Source organism: Macaca thibetana, chromosome 9, assembly GCF_024542745.1.
Source record: "Macaca thibetana thibetana isolate TM-01 chromosome 9, ASM2454274v1, whole genome shotgun sequence".
Classification (NCBI taxonomy): domain Eukaryota; kingdom Metazoa; phylum Chordata; class Mammalia; order Primates; family Cercopithecidae; genus Macaca; species Macaca thibetana.
Window position 1 is genome coordinate 10,910,822 of NC_065586.1, and position 18,426 is coordinate 10,929,247.

The window sequence follows — 18,426 nt, forward strand, 5'->3', positions numbered from 1 at the left end:
AATTTACATAGTATCTATTTTCAAGTGGCTTCTTGGAATTCCAAGTACTTTATGGTTTATTATTTATACATATGTATTGATAACTATGACACTTTATCATGATCAGGGGCTTTACAATTAGTCTTGCTCGTTAATCATTCCTGTGCCCTGCTCGTCCTGGCCAACAGGTCCATTTTGAAAATGAGCAGAGTCTTTATGGAAGGAATTTCCATTTGGAATTTAGGGCCCTTGGATTTGTCACTGGGATGGCCACCTCCTGCTTCCACAGTGTGACTGACAGGTCATTTTTGAGTTGCTCAAGTGAAAGCAACTCATGTGAACAAGTTTCCAAGATACTATCAAACCCTTTATTTAGCAATGCTCCTGGGGTCTTACTTTAAACCCACTGTCAGTTTTATTTTTCAGGCAGTGAATTGTGATACTTGGGTCTTTTATGCTTTGGAAGTATTTTTCCCCCGCAAGGCAGAGCAGGGAACTGGGGTCTGAAAGAAGGATTGTACCATATTCCATCAGTTTCTGGCTTCTGTCCCCAGTACTGCTCTGGGCTCCCCCACTATTTGCAGATGTCACCACTTTGCCTCTATTGCACCCATAGAGAAAGACCCTTCTTCTGAAGTTGATAAATTGGGGTCAGAGTAGCTTTGTGTCTTCAGTGTGACATCAGCGGAATGGAAGAACGTTCATCCATCTGCATGTGTATTTATCAACTTCACTGAGCTCCTACTATGTATCACACACTTGGTACACTGAAAATCCATTTCTTTTAGACCTTGATCATGGCTTCATATTTACTTAACAAATTTTCTATGTATTCTTTCCATCTTCCAGAGCAATATGGGATGTTTCCTAATTAAACTTGGCAGTTCTCAGTATCTGAAACTAGCAGCTAAATAGATTTAATGTCCTCGGTGCCTCCACATTCCTGGATTGTTCTTTTAGGATCTGAGAGGCAGGCTAGATTTGTGTGCTGTCCCATTCTTATCAAAGAGGGAATCTGTTCTGTCAGGCTCTAGCATATTTCATATTAACACTTCCATTGAAATGATACTTTCTATTACTTTTGCAATGTAAATGCCAAAATGCAAAGAGAAGGCACAGAAAGCAGAAAAAACTTAGAGTCATTAAGTTGTATCTGGAAATTTACCTCTTTCTTCTGGAAATTACCTATAACAGAAATAAATGCACCTATAATTTCACCTTTTAAAATTTTTTAGAAAGCTCAAATCTGGAAAGGCCAAGAAGCTGGCTGATTCTTAGCTCACTGCCAATATTCTCACATTGCAGTACTTTTCTAGTTTTTTTCTTCATCAAGTTTGCATTATTAGCTAAAAATGTAATTTATATAGCAAAAACATCTTTTTGGATATAGAGGGCATGAGAACAATCTAAGATTTTCTTATTGTTGTTCTTTGTTAATTACTGCTTTTTTTTTTTTTTAATTCCCTACCAGCCAAATATAGTAATAATCAGGATTGTTAAAAATTGGCTTCTACTGCAGATGATCTCAAAAAATATGAATAATTTGCCCCCAAAAGTTGTTCGTCTGTCTAGGCTCAACTCAACCTTCATTTGGAGTAAAGTTTGAAAGGAATTGCTTTGATACTAGTATCCAAGTCAGAACCTCTTATGCAATTTTTCATTAATTTACTATCTATCTGTATTAGTCCGTTTTCACACTGCTGATAAAGACATACCCAAGACTGGGGAATTTATAAAGAAAAAGAGGTTTAATGGACTCACAGTGCCACACGGCTGGGCAGGACTCACAATCATGGCGGAAGACGAAAGTCACATCTTACATGGCAACAGGCAAGAGAGAAAATGAGAGCCAAGTGAAAGAGGAACGCCCTTATAAAACCAACAGATCCCATAAGACTTATTCACTACCACGAGAACAGTATGGAGGAAACTGCCCGCATGATTCAGCTCTCTCCCACCGGGTCCCTCCTACAACACGTGGGAATTTTGGGAGCTACAATTCAAGAGGAAATTTGGGTGAGGACACAAAGCCAAACCGTATCACTATCCTCTAAGGTTATTACTATCACATTAGGGAAGTGTAAGATTCATTACACTAAGCACTCCCTAAAAACTCTGCTTTGCTGGGGTGTATATTTGGATCTCTGTGCACAGTGGGGGCACTAAGTTGCGTGTGGTGCCCTAGAAAGGCGCAGGCCCAGCAGTTGGTAGAATGAGCTCCTAAGCTCTGTCATTATTGCATCTTCTCTGGGTAAGTCACTCCAGTCACTTCCTACACTTGAATTTCTGCAGCTAAGGGGGTTAAGGAACCAGCTCTGCCTGCCCACTATGTTGTCGTGGGGATTAAATGAATTGCTAAATGTGAAAAGGTCTTGAAATGTAAAACGTAATAGCATGAAAGGAATATCTCAGTGTAGTCATCTATGCTGACCAGTGCCTGAATTAGAATACAAAATATCGAGGTTAATTTTTTTCACATATTTGTTAAAGAAATGGCATTTAAAATTTTTTTGAAAATAAAATAGTTCTCACATTTCCAGTGGTTAAAAATAAATTCATTCCTTTATTTAACAAATATGTATTAATTACCAGATAAGGGAAAAATATTCTATTGGGTGCGTTACGAAGTGCAAAGATTAATTTAATGTGGAGTTGGGAAGGCCAAAGACTTACTATACACTATGTATATGGTATAAACCACATCCTTTCTTCCTATTTACTCATCTTTATAACCCAGGTTTAGCACATGGTGGATGTAAAGCCCTCAATCTGTCATCTTAGTGGCATTTAGACAGGTACTCAACTCCACCTCAATAGCATTCTCATTATTTACATCCGTAGACTAAAAAGGAAGTGGAGAGAGTATAAAATATTTAATGGCTTGGTGCAGTTCCAGTCCTTACTACCATGGATCCACAATTTATTTCACTGTAGGAACAGCCCCATATATTACAACATGGGCTTCCAATGCTAAGAATTTACCTTTGGATAAGCCACTGCATTACTGTTGTGTGTTAGTGCTTGCCTCATAGTTTAGCCCCGATTAGAAACTGTATGGAAATATGCAGAGAAGGGCTTCGTGTCTGAGCAGTGTATTTTTATTTTTCTCTAATGGACAAAACCCGTGGCTGGTATCAGTCCAGTTATCCCACTTTTATTAATATTTGGACACCCAGTTTCACTACAGGCTCTTCACATGCTTTAAAATAAATTAGCATTTGTTGCCCCCATTTAACCGCTGGAGTAAAGAGAGCCACAGAGGGGAGAAGACACTTCTGCCCCAGCGCCGAGCACAAGTCACAAGGCGAATGGGCTCAAACTCTTTCTCCCTAAGATCTCTCTGGTTCCAGGCTCATTTACATGATGCTTTTCTTACTTCAAAAGAACATCTTAGATTTTATATGATATCATTCGCTGGCAAGGTTGTTCATTTTTTATATATTCACTGTAACTTTCATATGTTAGAATGAAGCAAGAATATGTACCAAAAAAATGGGGTTGTTTTAGGGACAAGGCTCTCATTTCATGATCTGATTTTTGTCAAGTGACTCATCACGCCTTCTTGTTGCCCTCTAGAAATAGGGATGGTGAGTGCTATCCTTCTCTTACTTGCCATAGTCCAGCCGATACATCATGCAAGATTGCTGTGCAGTGGAGATTTAAAAACCTTCATCTCCCCCTGCCCAGAGAACATGTTCATTTTTCTAGCTGTGGATCAAGACCAAGTTCAGAGGTCAGAGACCTAGCAAGAAATTGGAGTGTGTTCCAGATCTTCAAATAGGTGGGGAACAGAGTCCACCATTCCTTTCCTCCTCTGTTATTCTCCCCACCGATGCTTGGAGTCCAGATTATACTGAGGTGCATGTTGGTACTGATGGAGAATGGGAGTGGGACCAGGATTCAGTGACCCACGTCTGTTTGAGGCTGTTCTATGTTGTTCCATCCAAGCTGAGTGCATTCTTGGCTTCAGGTCAGCACACACCTCCTGGAACGCTGCCTTAGCTTGCACTTTTGATGACGGATTGCTCAGTCCTTAGCATCTCTTCTTTCCTGTGTGTGTGTGTATGTGTTTAACTTGTTATTTTACTTGGCTAATCTGCATAGAATTTTTCTAATTCCAATAAACAGAAGTACAATGTGTATTTCCCTGGTTAACTGTACATGCGAAGCCTGGTAGGGAAGCAGATTTTTCTTATTTTAGAAAAGAGCAACTCATTGGTCTTTTGCAGATGATGCTCCTGTGTTGATGAGGACTCCAGTGCCACCAAACAATCTTTGCATCGCCTGCCTTCTTTAGATACCCTCCTCCAGGTGAATGACGCTCTGATTTATGAGAACCCTGGTGTGCACGGAGTTAAAATATTTCCAAATCCTCGATCTCTATCCTATGCATCTATGACCCAGGGTGGGGCTAAGGGTCTTAACCTTGTCACTCTTCCTGAGGACAAGACAAGAGGAGCAGATGAATCCAACTGTGAATGCAGTGTCCCAGAAAAGAGAGGCAAAAATCCTTTTTAGCACACTGACCCGTCCCAATCTGTGGTTAGTCATCTGCGATGCTTGCTTGTAGTTTTGATAGCAGAAGGCAACTGGGAAATTGATTTTGCTATTAAATGTATAAGAAAAAGGTAAATGAGTTCCTTGGTATTTTTGTTTTTGTTTTTGTTTTTGTTTTCCAATTTTTAAAGATGGTAACTAGGAGAACTAACACCAGCCAGGCTTGAGTGAATGCAGACAAGACCCCTATAGGCAGCAGAGTGTATTAGTGTAATAATATGCATAGACAACATAACTTGTCAGAGAGGATTATTTCTACTTAGTGAATCGGCAGGAGCCCCTTTGCTCTACTATTCAGCATTTGACTAGGGAAGAGAGTGGGAAGAGAGAGAGAGAGAGAGAGAGGGAGAGAGAGAGAGAGAGAGGGAGGAGAGGGCGCGTTAGTGAGCAGCGACTGTGGCATTGATGTTTGAGCGTACTTCTGAACTGGCTTTTGTTGAGACTATCAGTATAGAAGCATGCGCTGTCCCAAATCCGCTGTTACTATGAGAAATGAAGAGCTGCTTTTAAGGTATGTTGTTGTGTCCTTTGTTTTTAATGCACGCTTTTCTAGTTTCTAGAGCTGGCTGAGACACTAATTATGCTCTGAATCAAGTAGCTTCCTTACCTTAGAAGAGAAGGGGGGAAAAAGAATCTAAAGAGAGAGAGGGAGATGAAATCGAGACCCAGAGATTGGGAGAAAGAGAGAGCCAGCGAGAGAAAGGCGGAGGACTGCCGTGAGTTCTATTTGTACTAGTTGCCTTTTGAAAGCATATCATGTATTTGCTCACTGCTATTTGTGAGTGGCCAGTGGATAATTTTAAGGGCTCTGAATCTGGCTCTTGGTTCATCTTTTCCTTTGCAATGTCTAAGCCTCTTTCATTTTTATGCACTCTGCATGGAATAATCACCGAAAAAGGAGCTGAGGAGACTCCATATTAGACTTGCGTTCCAAATACTGCTCTAATCTGGACTTAGCCTACCTAAATAGTCCTCGTGTGTTACCAGGTTTGGATCACTTTATCCTGTTTGCCAAAATGTGTACCCGTTTGGAGACCTCCTTCATGCATGGCGTCCTGGGTCCCCATGTATTGAAAGCAAATATTTGTTTCCTGCCTCTGTGTTGGGGGTTCTATCACATACCAGGAAGGAGGCACCACTGACCTTTTGGGAAGCAGAGGGAGAATTATGATAGAATTGGCGTCCTGCTTTGAAAAATGTAGTCTTTTGTTTATTTGCTAGCAGACATTGTAGCACTGAATACATCTTTGGGTCTGACAATGGGACCGGTTGAACAATGGAGCTGTCAAACTAGCTTAATGCATGTCTGGGGCTTTATTTTTTTCTTTTTCAACACCCTTTTTATCTCCTATAATCTTGTTTGTATAGACTATCAGAATGAAGAGCTTTTGCAACTGCTTGTTTGTGGTTTTGTGCTTTTAAAAAATTTAGTATCTACCGTTCATAGAGCTTTTTGCATTCTGCCGCTATGTTGGTTGGATTAAGTTAGAGATTTATTGCTTACCTCTCTGTTAACTACTGAAAGAAAACTTATTGATTGAGAATGCTTGTAATACCATTATCAGTCTGGCAAACGCCTTGTGATCAGACCTGCCTCTATGGTATTTAAAGCTTGGGGATTTTTAATTTGCTCATTTGGTGAACTTATGAAACATAGCATGAAAAAGAGTTAAGAGGAATATTTTTGATGTTTATGTAAATTACAGTTTTTAGTCTCTGCTTCTCCCTTTGGCATCTATGTACATAAACAATTTAGAAATTCAAGGACAAGTGAGAACTTTTGCCCTTACAATTTTGGTCACAAACTATTATTACATAGCCTATTAAGTTGTGAAGTTCAAGGTCTCTGTGGAATATATTGATTTTTGATTTATGCTTATGTCCTCATAAAATGCCTTTCTATGCAGGGCAAACATTTCTCACATCTTCAAATATCTTTCATTTTACCAGATAAGCATTGGTTTCTAAGGTAAGAACAGTGAAGCTTTCGACAGAGAAAATGGAAAAATCTGTTTCAAACTTCTCAAATAATGAAACCACTTATATTGCCACATAAGAAATAAAAGAATTGACCCTACAGTAGTGAATTATAATTGATTTACATGAAAATCATTTTACTAAGGTTGACTTCTGTGAAGAATATATCTTATCTAACATTCTAATGTGTTGCTTAATTAGTTGTTTGTGCCACAGCAATATATCAGAATATATTAGTACATTTATAGAGAGAGTTTAAGGACCTCATTTTAAAAAACAGAAGGGAAATCATTTTAAAGGGTAATTTTTTAAAGTTTAGTTGTAAATATTTCCTATTGGATTATATTTTGGTTTAAATTAGTGATGTTCTCAGTCAATAAGAAACAAGATGTATTACTTAGGAAAACAGTTATGAAACGAGCTATTTTTTAGAATTTGGACATGAATTTCAATCTTTTCAATTTAAGTTGAAATGTTTTAAAAAATTTTAATACAGAATTATTAAAATAAATGTTACCGGATAAATAGAATTGCCTTCTGAAGTAGAGATTTTTCTATGGACAATATTTTCAGAGTGGGGACACTCAAAGCATATGTGCAGCATAATATTTTTTAAAGTTATCGGTTGTGAATAGAGTGGATTTTAAATGCATGCTTGTGATGTTGTCTTACTTGCAATGAGATTCGAACTGCTCTTTCCATCAGGTATACCAATAACTGCTTTCAAGAAGAGCTCATAAAAGGTAATTGGTGAAGCTTTATATCTGAAGCTGGCACACTGTTTCCGGCACACTCAGATTCTGCTTCCATGGGAAATGTTTAATCCAAAACAAAGGTTGCAAGCCAATTTTGTGTGGGTTGGGAGGAGAGTAGCCTTCTGTGCTCCCTAGCTGCTTGTCCACGGCCTGCTTAAAGAAACGACTTGGAAACCCCCACGTTGAATTTTTGACTAAATTACCAATTATTTGTCTGTGATCTAGTCACTGTAATTCCTGGGTAGTCACAGTTAGGTCCAGGAACGAGGGAACTCTCTTCTCACTTTGTTTGCTTTTCCGGTGGCTGGATTATTACCAGCTCCCAGAATTTGGAGGCTGCCCCCATTCCAGCATCCGACATAAGTATGCCTTTTCCTTTCACCTGATGGGGATGGTGTGAGGTTGCCCGAAGCTGGCAAACTTGTCTACATCTATTTCCACAACAGGAACACGATACGTAATCTGTATCTTTCCATAAGCCTCTACATGTAATAATTCCCCAAGGTAGTGACTTCAACAAATGTTGAAGGAAAATTTAATTCTAAGCCCAGACATGCAGAAAAATGAATAGCAAAAGATTCGAACTGGAAAAATGACTTCTTTCCATAGAAAGTAAATATTGCACCCTAAGCCCTTCTGCCATGAGCAGAATATTCATATAGATGTGTACTGAGATCTCTAACCCCTGTGTATGAATATTCCTTGATTTGTTAAAATGAAACCCGACAGTTTTGCTTTTTTAAAAATAAGAGGGTATACAGTTGCAAAAATCTCCTTTTGGGGCTGAAAAACAAATGCGAGCATTTGATTAATATTCATATCTAGAACTTTGTAGCAAATGCAGATTGTGCTAGACGACCGAGGAAGTCATTCAAAGAGTGAATCAATACTAATTATTGTAATCAGGGGGGTTAATTAGGTGAAAACGTGGCTGATAAAAAGTTCATTGAGCACAGCCATGGAAACACACAGGTTGATGGAAAGTAAAATGCACAAGGAAGAGTGTTACGTGGGGATGATCATTCTGTATTTAAGGTGTCCAAATTCATAGACCAAAAGCATACCTTGATTTTGTCATCATGGTAGTGAGTAATTAGTGGGTATTAGAAATACCCACTTCGATTTCTTTGTATAGAGATTTCTGTAACAGTCGTTAACAGAATGCAGTCTGTTTTGTGGCATCATCTTCTTCATGGCATTGATCTGTACTTCCTGGAACAGTAAGGATCACAAGTCCATTCAGTGGCAATAATGCCTTTTCGGGTCACCTTTATTAGCCTTCACTGAATTTCTTTGCATATTTTGATAATTCCTGGGGAATCTGGGGTGGGGAGCATTCCTGATTCATAAAACTATTGAATGCTTCTGTAATTGTTACTGGATATAGGAGTCTTTTTCTGAACTAACAGTGACTTTTGTTCGGTAGGAAAGACGAGGCAGTGGTTTGGAGAGGATTAAAATTCGTAGCATTTGACTTGGCTGACATTGGAAAGAGAGTGTCCAAGGAGGGACAGGATGCATGAGGTTTTAATGTTGTAGCCCATTCAGAATTGAAATGAAGTGTCCTAGAGCTGAAGCACCTTTCTGATTAAATGGCACCAATTCATAGAGATCGGACTAAGATGGAAGTTGTGTGTGTGTGTGTGTGTGTGTGTGTGTGTGTGTGTGTGTGTGTGTGTGTGTCGGACCCTCCATTCAACTCAGAGATGTTGCTGGTTAACCCTGATTTTCGATGAGGTACACTTTGTTCCCAAACACACCGTTCTGCTTCATGGAATGTCGTCAGCAATTATCATGTACAGGTGTGTTTATCTCCCCGCCCCACACACACAGCTTTCTTCTGTGTGACCGATCCAGCACATTTTCTTGTATGTCAAGACCATCAAAGTTAATAGGAAATGGCATCTGTGGAGAGAGGGTGACACCAGCCCTGAGTGACATGTATTACACGGGCAGATTGAACTCCTGCTACTTTAGCCCATTCCAGGTTGACCCGCCCATGATTGGCTGTTTAGGATCATGATGCATCACTAGAGTTTAGGGAGCAGGACTGGCAGCATGCCCTCAGAAAAAGATAAAAACTAGAGTTTCCCTGCAAGACTATTTAGTTCCACAAAGTTGGTTGTTATGGAAAGGAAAAGCTTGAGGTTTCAAGTTATGATGCTGATACACCTTCGATATGCATGGCTGTTTTCATCCCCTTCTTCAGAAGGCCTGCAGCTGCAATCAGTAGAAAACTCTGTGTTGAAGCTTACTGGCAGCATCACGGGCTTCTAGCAGGTCTGTGAACTGACTAACTTGGGCACAGTTGTGCCTTTATGTGGAAATTGATGAGTTGCTTTTCATCCTTCCGGTAGGGCTCTCCATCTCAGTCCCACCAGGACAACAGGCCCTGCGATGTTGCTCATGCCTTGCTTTGTGAACAACCTGGGCTGAGAGTCCAGCTCTCCTCTGGGCTCGATGAGAAGGCTGACCTGCTCATTCGGCGATGCCTTTAAGGTATCATGTCTGTAAATGAAAACTCATGTTGACCTTGTTTTTGAAAACTGATTTGATAAAAAGGAATGGAGACCTCATTCCAAGCCTCAGGATGTTTGGTGCCTGCTCTCCAGAAACGATAACCTCCCTCTTCCCTCTGGGTCTGGCTACAGGCCTTAGAAGTATCAGTGAAAACCTCAGTACTAAAAGAACAATCAAGTCAGGACTGGCCTTCTCTCTTCTTTTCCAACTGCCCATTGTAGGTTTTAACAAAGATAGGGGTGGGGGTGTTATAATAGAAATAAGGAGTAAAAATGAAATTTATTAACAATCTACTGTATACCTAGCACTACACTAACTGGTTACTTTTATGTTGTACAATTCAATCCTCAGATATACAAGAGTTAACGGTAGTTGTTATTCCCATTTCAAAGATGGAAAAACTGAGCCCGAGAGAGAGGTAAAGTAACAGGCCTGTAGACACAGTGGGAGGAACTGTGACTCTGTATTCAGCCAAACACCTCACATGAGCCACCTTGACAGTATAACTATTTAATAGTTGACATTTTAAAGACATTTCTTTCTCTCGTGCTGTGGTTCCACTGCACAGACGTTGATTTGTGTCTCCTGGCTTTAACTAGTGGGGAAGTTATACAATTCAGCGAGGAACCGTCACGTAGGATCTGAGGTCAAATCCCTGGTCACTGTTTATAGTTTCAGCTGCTCAGCCCTTCCTAAATTACAGCTCTTTTAAACTTACCTTCCAGTGCCAGCTTTGGGAATGGCATAGGACTGAAGAAATGGAGCATGGTGCTAATGCAGAAAGCATCTAGCAAGTAAGGAAGGAAACATTTTTGAAAGTAGCAATATAGATTCTAACAACTTTCTCTTCTATACCCTCATTTGTTCACCTTACAATTGAGGAGGTCTTTGAATTAAAGCATCCCATGCCTCACTTCTCTTGGGCTTGAATCTGTGTAATGGGAACAGATGTCAGAAGGAACAATAGACAATTTTAAAGCATTATGAAATTAAAAAGTGAATTTTTATGCATCTAGGGGACCAAAATAGGTCACACTGCCATGAAAACCAATCAAGCAATAAACATACATGGAGTGCTCAATGAAAGACATCGTCTGGGGCCTCAAGGAGCTCACAACAGTCATGGAAGAAAGAGTAGACAGTGGATGAGGAGGGATCAAGTGGCGCAACGCAGAGACAGGGGAGTTGAGTTGGGCCCTGAAAGATGGGCAGATGGAGGTGGGTGAGGGGGAGAGGGAAGATGTCATTAGGACACCCTGAATTCATTTTTATTATGAAAGACAGCAAAATACAATCCTTAGCTTCATCCCCTTTCTTCCTCAGACCCTAAAGTCATTTACATCTCTCCTCTTCTCTTACGTGCCCTATTCCTATGAAACGGGGCAAATATGTAGCTATTCATATACAGAGGAAATTGAGAGGTGAAGTGATTAGGTCACATGACACTTTGTATACAGCGATAGTGGAAGGACAAGATAGAACATACTCCACTCAGCTTGACTAGATAGCCATACCACTTTTGCCTGAAGGTTTTGGGTAGTTCTTTTAAGAGAAAGAAAAAAAATTCCCCTAATGGACTTCATGGGAATTAGCATCAAAAGTAAAGTTAAATAGAAAGTCATTTGGGATTTTCAAAAACCTCTATCCTTGGCTAAAAATGGCTGGAGATTTGAACCATATTATAGGAAAAAAATAAATTTCCTGTGCTCAAAACCTTAATGTATTTTCAACCTACATGTCACTTTAATAGCTTGGTTATATAATTGCTGTAGTGATAATTAGGTTAACACATTGTGCTTCTTATCTGAGGATCACGGTAGGCTTTGATTTTTCAGCCATTCATCTCTATTAGGAAGTACGGAATGGCCACATTTAAGAGAAAGGTCTAGCTGATGAATCAGAAAATTAAATGACTCATTCCCGGTGTCAGTCAACTCTTTGACAGAATGAAATGCTGAATCCAACAGGTCTGGTTCTTAAGCCTCACCATGTCTTCCTCAGTCTGAAAGTAGCGCTTGCCCTGAAAATTCTGATCTGCATGTACTGGATCAGATATCTTCTCATCCCAGTGACCACGAGCTCTTAGGGAGGGATCAGTTACCATAGTGAGTCAAGTAGATTCATGTGCTTCATTTTAACAGAAACCAAAGCTTTGAGTCTCTTAATCCTCACTCTTTTTTCAAGATGTATTTGTTCAGAAAAAGGACAGACATTCAGGCACATGGGGCTGTCATGCCCAGAGAGATTCCCTCTGAAGTGGAGAATTTGATTCCTGCCAAGATCCGTCTCAGACAACCCCACCCTCAAGCTTACCACGTCCATTTCTCTTCCTTTCACCCCACCTGTTGCTGCCTTCTCTGGGACCGAATGTTACGCCCGCAACTGTGTCCTCCCAGCTGTTGCTGTTCAGCTGTTGTAGTTTGTCAAGCGGTAATTTCTCCTTTTTCTAAAATTTAACACCATGTGACAGTAAGATAAGAACTTCTGGCCAATTGGGGAAAACATGTTGTCGGGGTGGGGGTGGTGAGGGGCAGACTGGGAAGGAATGAAAACCTCATTCTGATAAGTGTAAATTTTGTTCCTGCCGCCAGGCTGGCACCAGATAAGGGCACTTGGTATAGTTTGACAAATCTCGGCATCTTCAAGAGGGCACTGGGACATTTCTTCAAAGGATTTTTTTTTTTTTCTCTGAGTGCCTGCCATGTGCAAATCACAGTGCTAGACAAGGAAATCTTTTTCTTCTCCCCACCCCTTCCCCAGACGTCTCCTTCCCAATTTTCACATCCTATTGACTCCCTTCACAGTGGACAGTCTTCCATCCTCCCCCCTCCTCTTCCTGGTAACGTCTGGAAAGGAATCCCAGGGCTCACTGCGAAGACAGCTGTTCCTAGTTCAGAAATCAGCCTTGGTCAAGGCAAGTCAAACGTGATTTCTCTGGCAGACGAGCAACCCAAGGCTCCTCTCTTCACTTTGGTAGCCACCTACCTTCTCAGACACGCAGCTGGAGAGGAAGTTTCTGCCATTGTCTGGCTCCCATTTGAGAGAGAGGAGGAGAAAAGGGAGAAAGAGAAAAAAAAGAAAGAAAGGAAGGAAGGAAGGAAGGAAGGAAGGAAGGAAGGAAGGAAGGAAGGAAGGAAGGAAGGAAGGAAGGAAGGGCCTGCAATCTTGGTACAATGGAGAAAGGAGAAAAAGGAAAGGGCAAGTTAGAGAGGGAAGTGATGAGATGGTTGGGCTCTGGGTGCGAGAGATCCACAGTGCTGACATTTCATTCCCTTGGATTGGAAGCTGCAGAACACGCTAGCGGGGTCCCTCCTTTGCGAGTGAGAAGGTATGTATCCAAGGAACCGTCTTCAGCTTGAAGGTCCCTTCACAAGGGAGATAAATTCACTATGATGTATTTTGGCTCTATGAAAAACAGCTTCAGAAAAACACAAGATTGCAAAAAATAAAAATAAATAGAAACCAGTAGAAGCTATTCTCAAGCAACGGTGACTACTTACTATTCCCTGAAAAAATGTAAAATGAGCTTAATAACGATTTCATCTTTATTGGCATTTACTTTTACTTAAATCGCCTTAGAAATGTGATAATGTCACCGTTCCAGAAGTTATCAAGATAGAGGGAAAATAAGTGATCATTTAAAACTTATAATTGGCGATATAAATATTTATTGTTTAAGTGATATCATTGTGGAACCAACAAGAGCTAGGCTTACAATATATCACTTAAGGATATGTATGGGGTTTTTGTTAACACATTTAAAAAATGTTTATTTTTGCAAGTTGCTAATGAAACTGCAGTAAGCCAAGAACAAACATGTGGTCACAAAGTCAGATACTCTCTCAGGTACTTAAAATTCATGTGGATTTCAAATGTATTGCCTGGCAATGATGGGAAATCCCCTCACAGGGCCTGTACTGCTTGCTCCAAATGGCTGTGAGCACACTAGACTTGTTTTTTGTTTCTTTGCTGTTGCTGTTAACTGAAACAGCTATGCTAATAAAATTTGAATTTGCAAATGTGATAGAGGAAAGATGTTTTGCATCCTGGTTTGTCATGACGAGCCAGAAATGAGAAGGAAAAAGAAATCCTTCAGTAAAGGTGGCTTTTTGAGTTGACTGAACAAGGCTAGTACATCTTTGTTCTGTAGTTGCAGGGCTGATAGCTACTGTCTTTTAAGTGATGCTACCATGGGAAGCTGTGTATAGGAATAATAAAAAATAGAAATGTCACAAGATATACAGGGTTGTCTGCAGGAGCAGGAAATTAACTATTGGGTTATAAACATGGGTCACGATATATCGAGTACCAGTCCCTAAATTATAGTAGCAACTTTGTACAAAAATGTTGAAAGATCTCTAGTCAGTGGACTGTATTCTGGTTCATTCATTGAGTGAGGTGGCAGAAAAAGGGTTTGTATTCCAATTCAAGCAGTTTGTACTCTGTGTACAAATGCATTTATTAGCACTGTTTCTATTGATTTTTTTTTTTTTTAATGCCAGTGATAATTCAGTGTTCAGACAATGACCTGTGGACAAAACTCTGTATGAGATGAGGTTCCAAGAGGGAAGTGGAGCTGAAACGGCACAGTGCTTTCCCTTGCCTGGGAAGGCCTCATATAAAATGAGGTCATTCAGAAACTTTCCCTTGAAGTGCTTCCAATTCTTGAATTGCCTTTTGTTTGGGAAATGAATAGCAAGTTGATTAAAAAAAGGAGACAATTAGGGAAGGTAGGGGGATGGGGCGAGAGAAGAGCTCAAGGTTTTTCTACAATGCAGCTAAAACTATGAGGAAACTTCATTGTTCAGGACAGCCTGGTCCCCAGTGATGGCAACACAGGGTGGTGTCACCAACTGGTTCACATCCACAGGTGGGGCCAGCTGATGGCGTCGTCCCCTCCACTGCTGTCAATAAGATCCTTGGCTATAAAATAGCTTCATTGAACCTGAGCGTTCAACAGCGACCCCATAGAGCTGTCTGCCAAATAACTCCACCTGCCAAAACATGATACCTGATGGCTCGTTACTGCATGAAAATTAAAAAAGGGGCCCCGTTGAGTTGTTTTTAGATTTTTTTTTTTCTTCCTACCAAAGCAGTGAAATGAGAAATTGAAGCTTTTCATCGGGTGGTATTTGGTTGGGTGTTCTTGTTTTGTTTTCTCAAGAGCTTTTGAAATTTGTATTTTTACAAATGGCTTTTGTGTATGTGCTGTGATCATGGAAACCGACTCGATATTAGAAATGAAAGCTACAAATGGAAGACTGTTGTGAATAACCTATGGTGGGGGGGTGATGTGTGTGAGTATTTTGTTTCCCTCTGGTACCTACCTCAAGTGCCTATGCAATCACTACATTATTTATGTATTTGGCAGCCAAAGTATTTAAACTCAGATACACCCCATAAGCTCTCCTCGGTTCACATCACCATATCCCATGTAGAATGAGTTTTCTTTTATATTTGACCCTGATTTTGCTTATATCTTTAAATTGCAAAAGCAAATGTGCTTTGAAAACTATGTTACACAGTAGTTAAATAAGGCAGTAACCTATGCACTTGGAATTCTCTCTCTATGACCTACTTACATACTACTTCACCCTCCTCATAGTATGATTAAAAGCTGCTTTGAATCCACTATTGCCTCAAGGGATTTGAGGCTAGAATTTAACAAACTGCTGAGAAGGTTTAAGTCAGTAAGAGGGCTTCCTTACAGCTTCTTCCAACTAATTCACATGCAATTAAAGAGAAAATAAGTATTTCAGAAGCGTACATGTTAATGAAACATGTTCTACCTTATAGAATGTAGATATATATGGAACTTTATGCTATGGCTGATTAGAAAATGTTTTTCATTTTGATTAATACAGTTGTGTTTTGCTTCCGTTTTGGAGGCCAATTCTGCTCCTTTCTTAAAATAATTTTTATATAGTCAGCTCATTATATATGTATATATTATTTATGCAAATAACATATGGAAAACCAAGAACTGTCAAGGTTTGTCTTCATTTATCCAGCTAATTATTAAGATAATTGAAAGACCAACTAAAATCCTGTAATTTCAAAGGCAGAACAGTAGCTGGGGAATAAATGTAGCTTAGTAGTCTGAGGTCAAGTTTGGCCCTTTGGGAGCATAAGAATTCACTCGATTGCGACCATTTCTCAGTTCCTTAGGAGCCTAGACCTGGTTCCTCCAGTAAGGTAGTATTTAAAAAATTAAGGTTAGTTTAGCCCTACATCTAACGATCTTGGAAATCGAAGGTCAAAAGCCAGATATATTGTTCAGCTGAAGAAGGCAACCAAGTCCAATAAGCACGTGTGGACTTAATTGAAAATCCCAGGTCTGATACTTTATATTGCTCAATGCATCAAACCTGGATTTAAAATTGGTATGTAAGTATCCATTTGCCTTCATAACCTCTAAAGATAGTTAGCTGTCATCACACAAGAAACTGGTGAGAAAAAAATTAAAATCATATTTTCTCTATGTCATGTCTGATACATTTAACTACTTGTGACTTGATTGTTTAACCCTCTGGTTTGTGTGATGGTATCCTCAGGCATAATTTGTGAGGAGAAAGCCCAGCTTCCTAGCACAGTTCTGATTTTTAGAAAAACAAAGACTGAAAATTACGTATTTCAAACAAAACCATAATGTGTGTGTGCATGCATGTTTGTCTAGGTATATAGCATATAGCTGTATAGACACTTACATTGCCCTTAAAGTTGAAGATGTCATTACAAAATCAAGTCATGGTTTCCCTAAGAAGTAAACTAAACTTTTCGTATGCAATTTATGATTCAGAATGTGAAATACGCCACGAAGTCTTACATACTTCTGACTACACTGTGAAAAGTTTGCTACCCAAATAATCAACTAAACAATGAGAACGATCAATTAGAATGTCACCTTAGAAACGAATTAATTTTCCAGAATTTATGCAAATCACTTAAAAATTAAACTCGCCAGCTTCTCTGTTTTTTTCCTAAGAGTTTGGCCATTTTTCTCAATTCTTGTTAGTAAATCAGCCACAAATCTTAAGTGGGTATTTAAGCTTCATGGCCCTTACATTACAGACCTAACACTCGTGAATTCACTCAGCTGGTTTCTAATTATTGTGTTAAATACTAGGAAATGGCAGATTCATGATTTATCGTTTGTGTAGAAAACGTGATTTATGACTTTATTTTCAGCCGCTTATACTTCTTAGTGTTTGCAAGATGACAGAAGAGGCAGTGCCATCGTGCAGAGGCAGGTTTGTCTTCCTTAGGGCACTGCGATAAGTCCCTAAATGTCACTTGGGTCATATATCTGATCTTTACTTCGCCTAAACCTCCTATACCCTTTCGGTGATCGCCGTTAGTTCCTGCCCGGGCAGGCACACCACACCGAGGAGCATCGAAGCGAACCCTCGGGCTGCTCGCCTCCCGCCGCTGGGCTCTGGGAGCGCGGCTCGGGTCTGGAAGTGGAGCGGGCTTTGGCGCCCGGGTGGCCCTAAACCTACTGCGAGCGGCCACGGCGGCCTCTTGCCAGGGACCCCCGGGCGGGGGAGCAGAGCCAGGCGGGGAGCGGGTTTGCCTTCGGGGGCCCGGGAGACCCTGAGAAGTCTGGCCGTGCCCCGGCGGTGAGCGCGGCGGCGGCGGCCCGCCCTGGGTCCCCGCGGGGCGGGGCCGGGTTCGGGGCCGCGCTCTGGGCCGGCGGGCCCGCAGGGGTTAAGCGGCGGCGGGCGCCCCGCGAGCTCCGCCCCCGCCCGCCGCACCTGGCGCTCGGCAGCCGGCCGCCCCGGCGCTGGATTTCGGAGGGGATTGGCGGAGCGCGAGGAGAGAATGTGACAAGTGCCGGCTCGGCGGCCGCCGGGGGAGGCCGCGCGCACCTGTCCCTGCCCGTCTCGCGCCGCCCGCGGCCGCTCGGACGCGCGCAGAGCCGCCCCCCGCCGCCGCCGCCGCGTGCGCCCGCGAACATGACTTCTGCCTTCAAGCTGGATTTCCTCCCGGACATGATGGTCGAGAGCCGCCTGCTCGTTCCTGACAGAATGTGAGTGGCGCCGCGTCCCGAGGCCGGGCGAGCGGGCGTCCTCCCCTCAGAGTCGGCGGCGCGAAGGGGACGGGCGGCGCCCGCGGCTCCCGGGCGCGACTTGGCCGCTTCGGAGCCGCCGCCTCCCTCGGCCTTCGGAGGCCGGCGCGGGACGCGGGAGGAGGGAGCGGGTGCGGACGAGCGGCGCCGGCGGTGCGGGGCGCGGGGCTTGCCGGAGGGGCGAGCGGGGCGCGGCGTCCCGGAGACCGGGCGGGGTCCGCGAGTCCGGGTGAGGACCAGCGGGCGGGGCGCGGCGTCCCGGGTCCCCGCGGGGTGAGTGGGGGACGGGCGGGGTCCACGGGCCGGGGCGAGGATCCGCGAGCGGGGTGAGCGGGGCGCGGCGTCCCGGGTCCCCGCGGGGTGAGTGAACGGGCGGGGTCCATGGGCCGGGGCGAGGACCCGCGAGCGGGGTGAGCGGGGCGCGACGTCCCGGGGTCCGGGCGGGGTCCCAGGGTCCGAGTGGGGACCGGCGAGCCGGGCGCGGAGTCCCGGGGTCCGGTGGGGCGGACGCGGACCGGGTAGGGTCCGGGGGTCCGGGTGAGGACTGAGCGGGGCGCGGCGTGACGGGGA

At 42.5% G+C, this 18,426-nt stretch overlaps 1 protein-coding gene across 15 annotated transcripts in view; it reads left to right on the forward strand.

The window, feature by feature from the left end:
* The window catches only part of CELF2 (CUGBP Elav-like family member 2), an 866,203-nt gene that overhangs the window by 531,151 nt on the left and 316,626 nt on the right, over positions 1-18,426 (forward strand). For 4 of the 15 annotated variants that reach the window (XM_050802666.1, XM_050802665.1, XM_050802664.1 and 1 more), the window contains exon 1: positions 12,305-13,116. The exons of 4 other annotated variants lie outside the window; for them this stretch is intronic. In XM_050802666.1, coding sequence (XP_050658623.1) covers positions 12,962-13,116 — 155 coding nt within the window. In that variant the 5' untranslated portion in view covers positions 12,305-12,961. Of the gene's footprint in view, positions 1-2,546; positions 3,761-3,816; positions 5,048-5,067; positions 5,253-12,304; positions 13,117-18,242; positions 18,267-18,426 lie in introns of those variants that run through there. 7 more of the 15 variants (XM_050802682.1, XM_050802668.1, XM_050802669.1 and 4 more) reach the window with 5 other exon arrangements.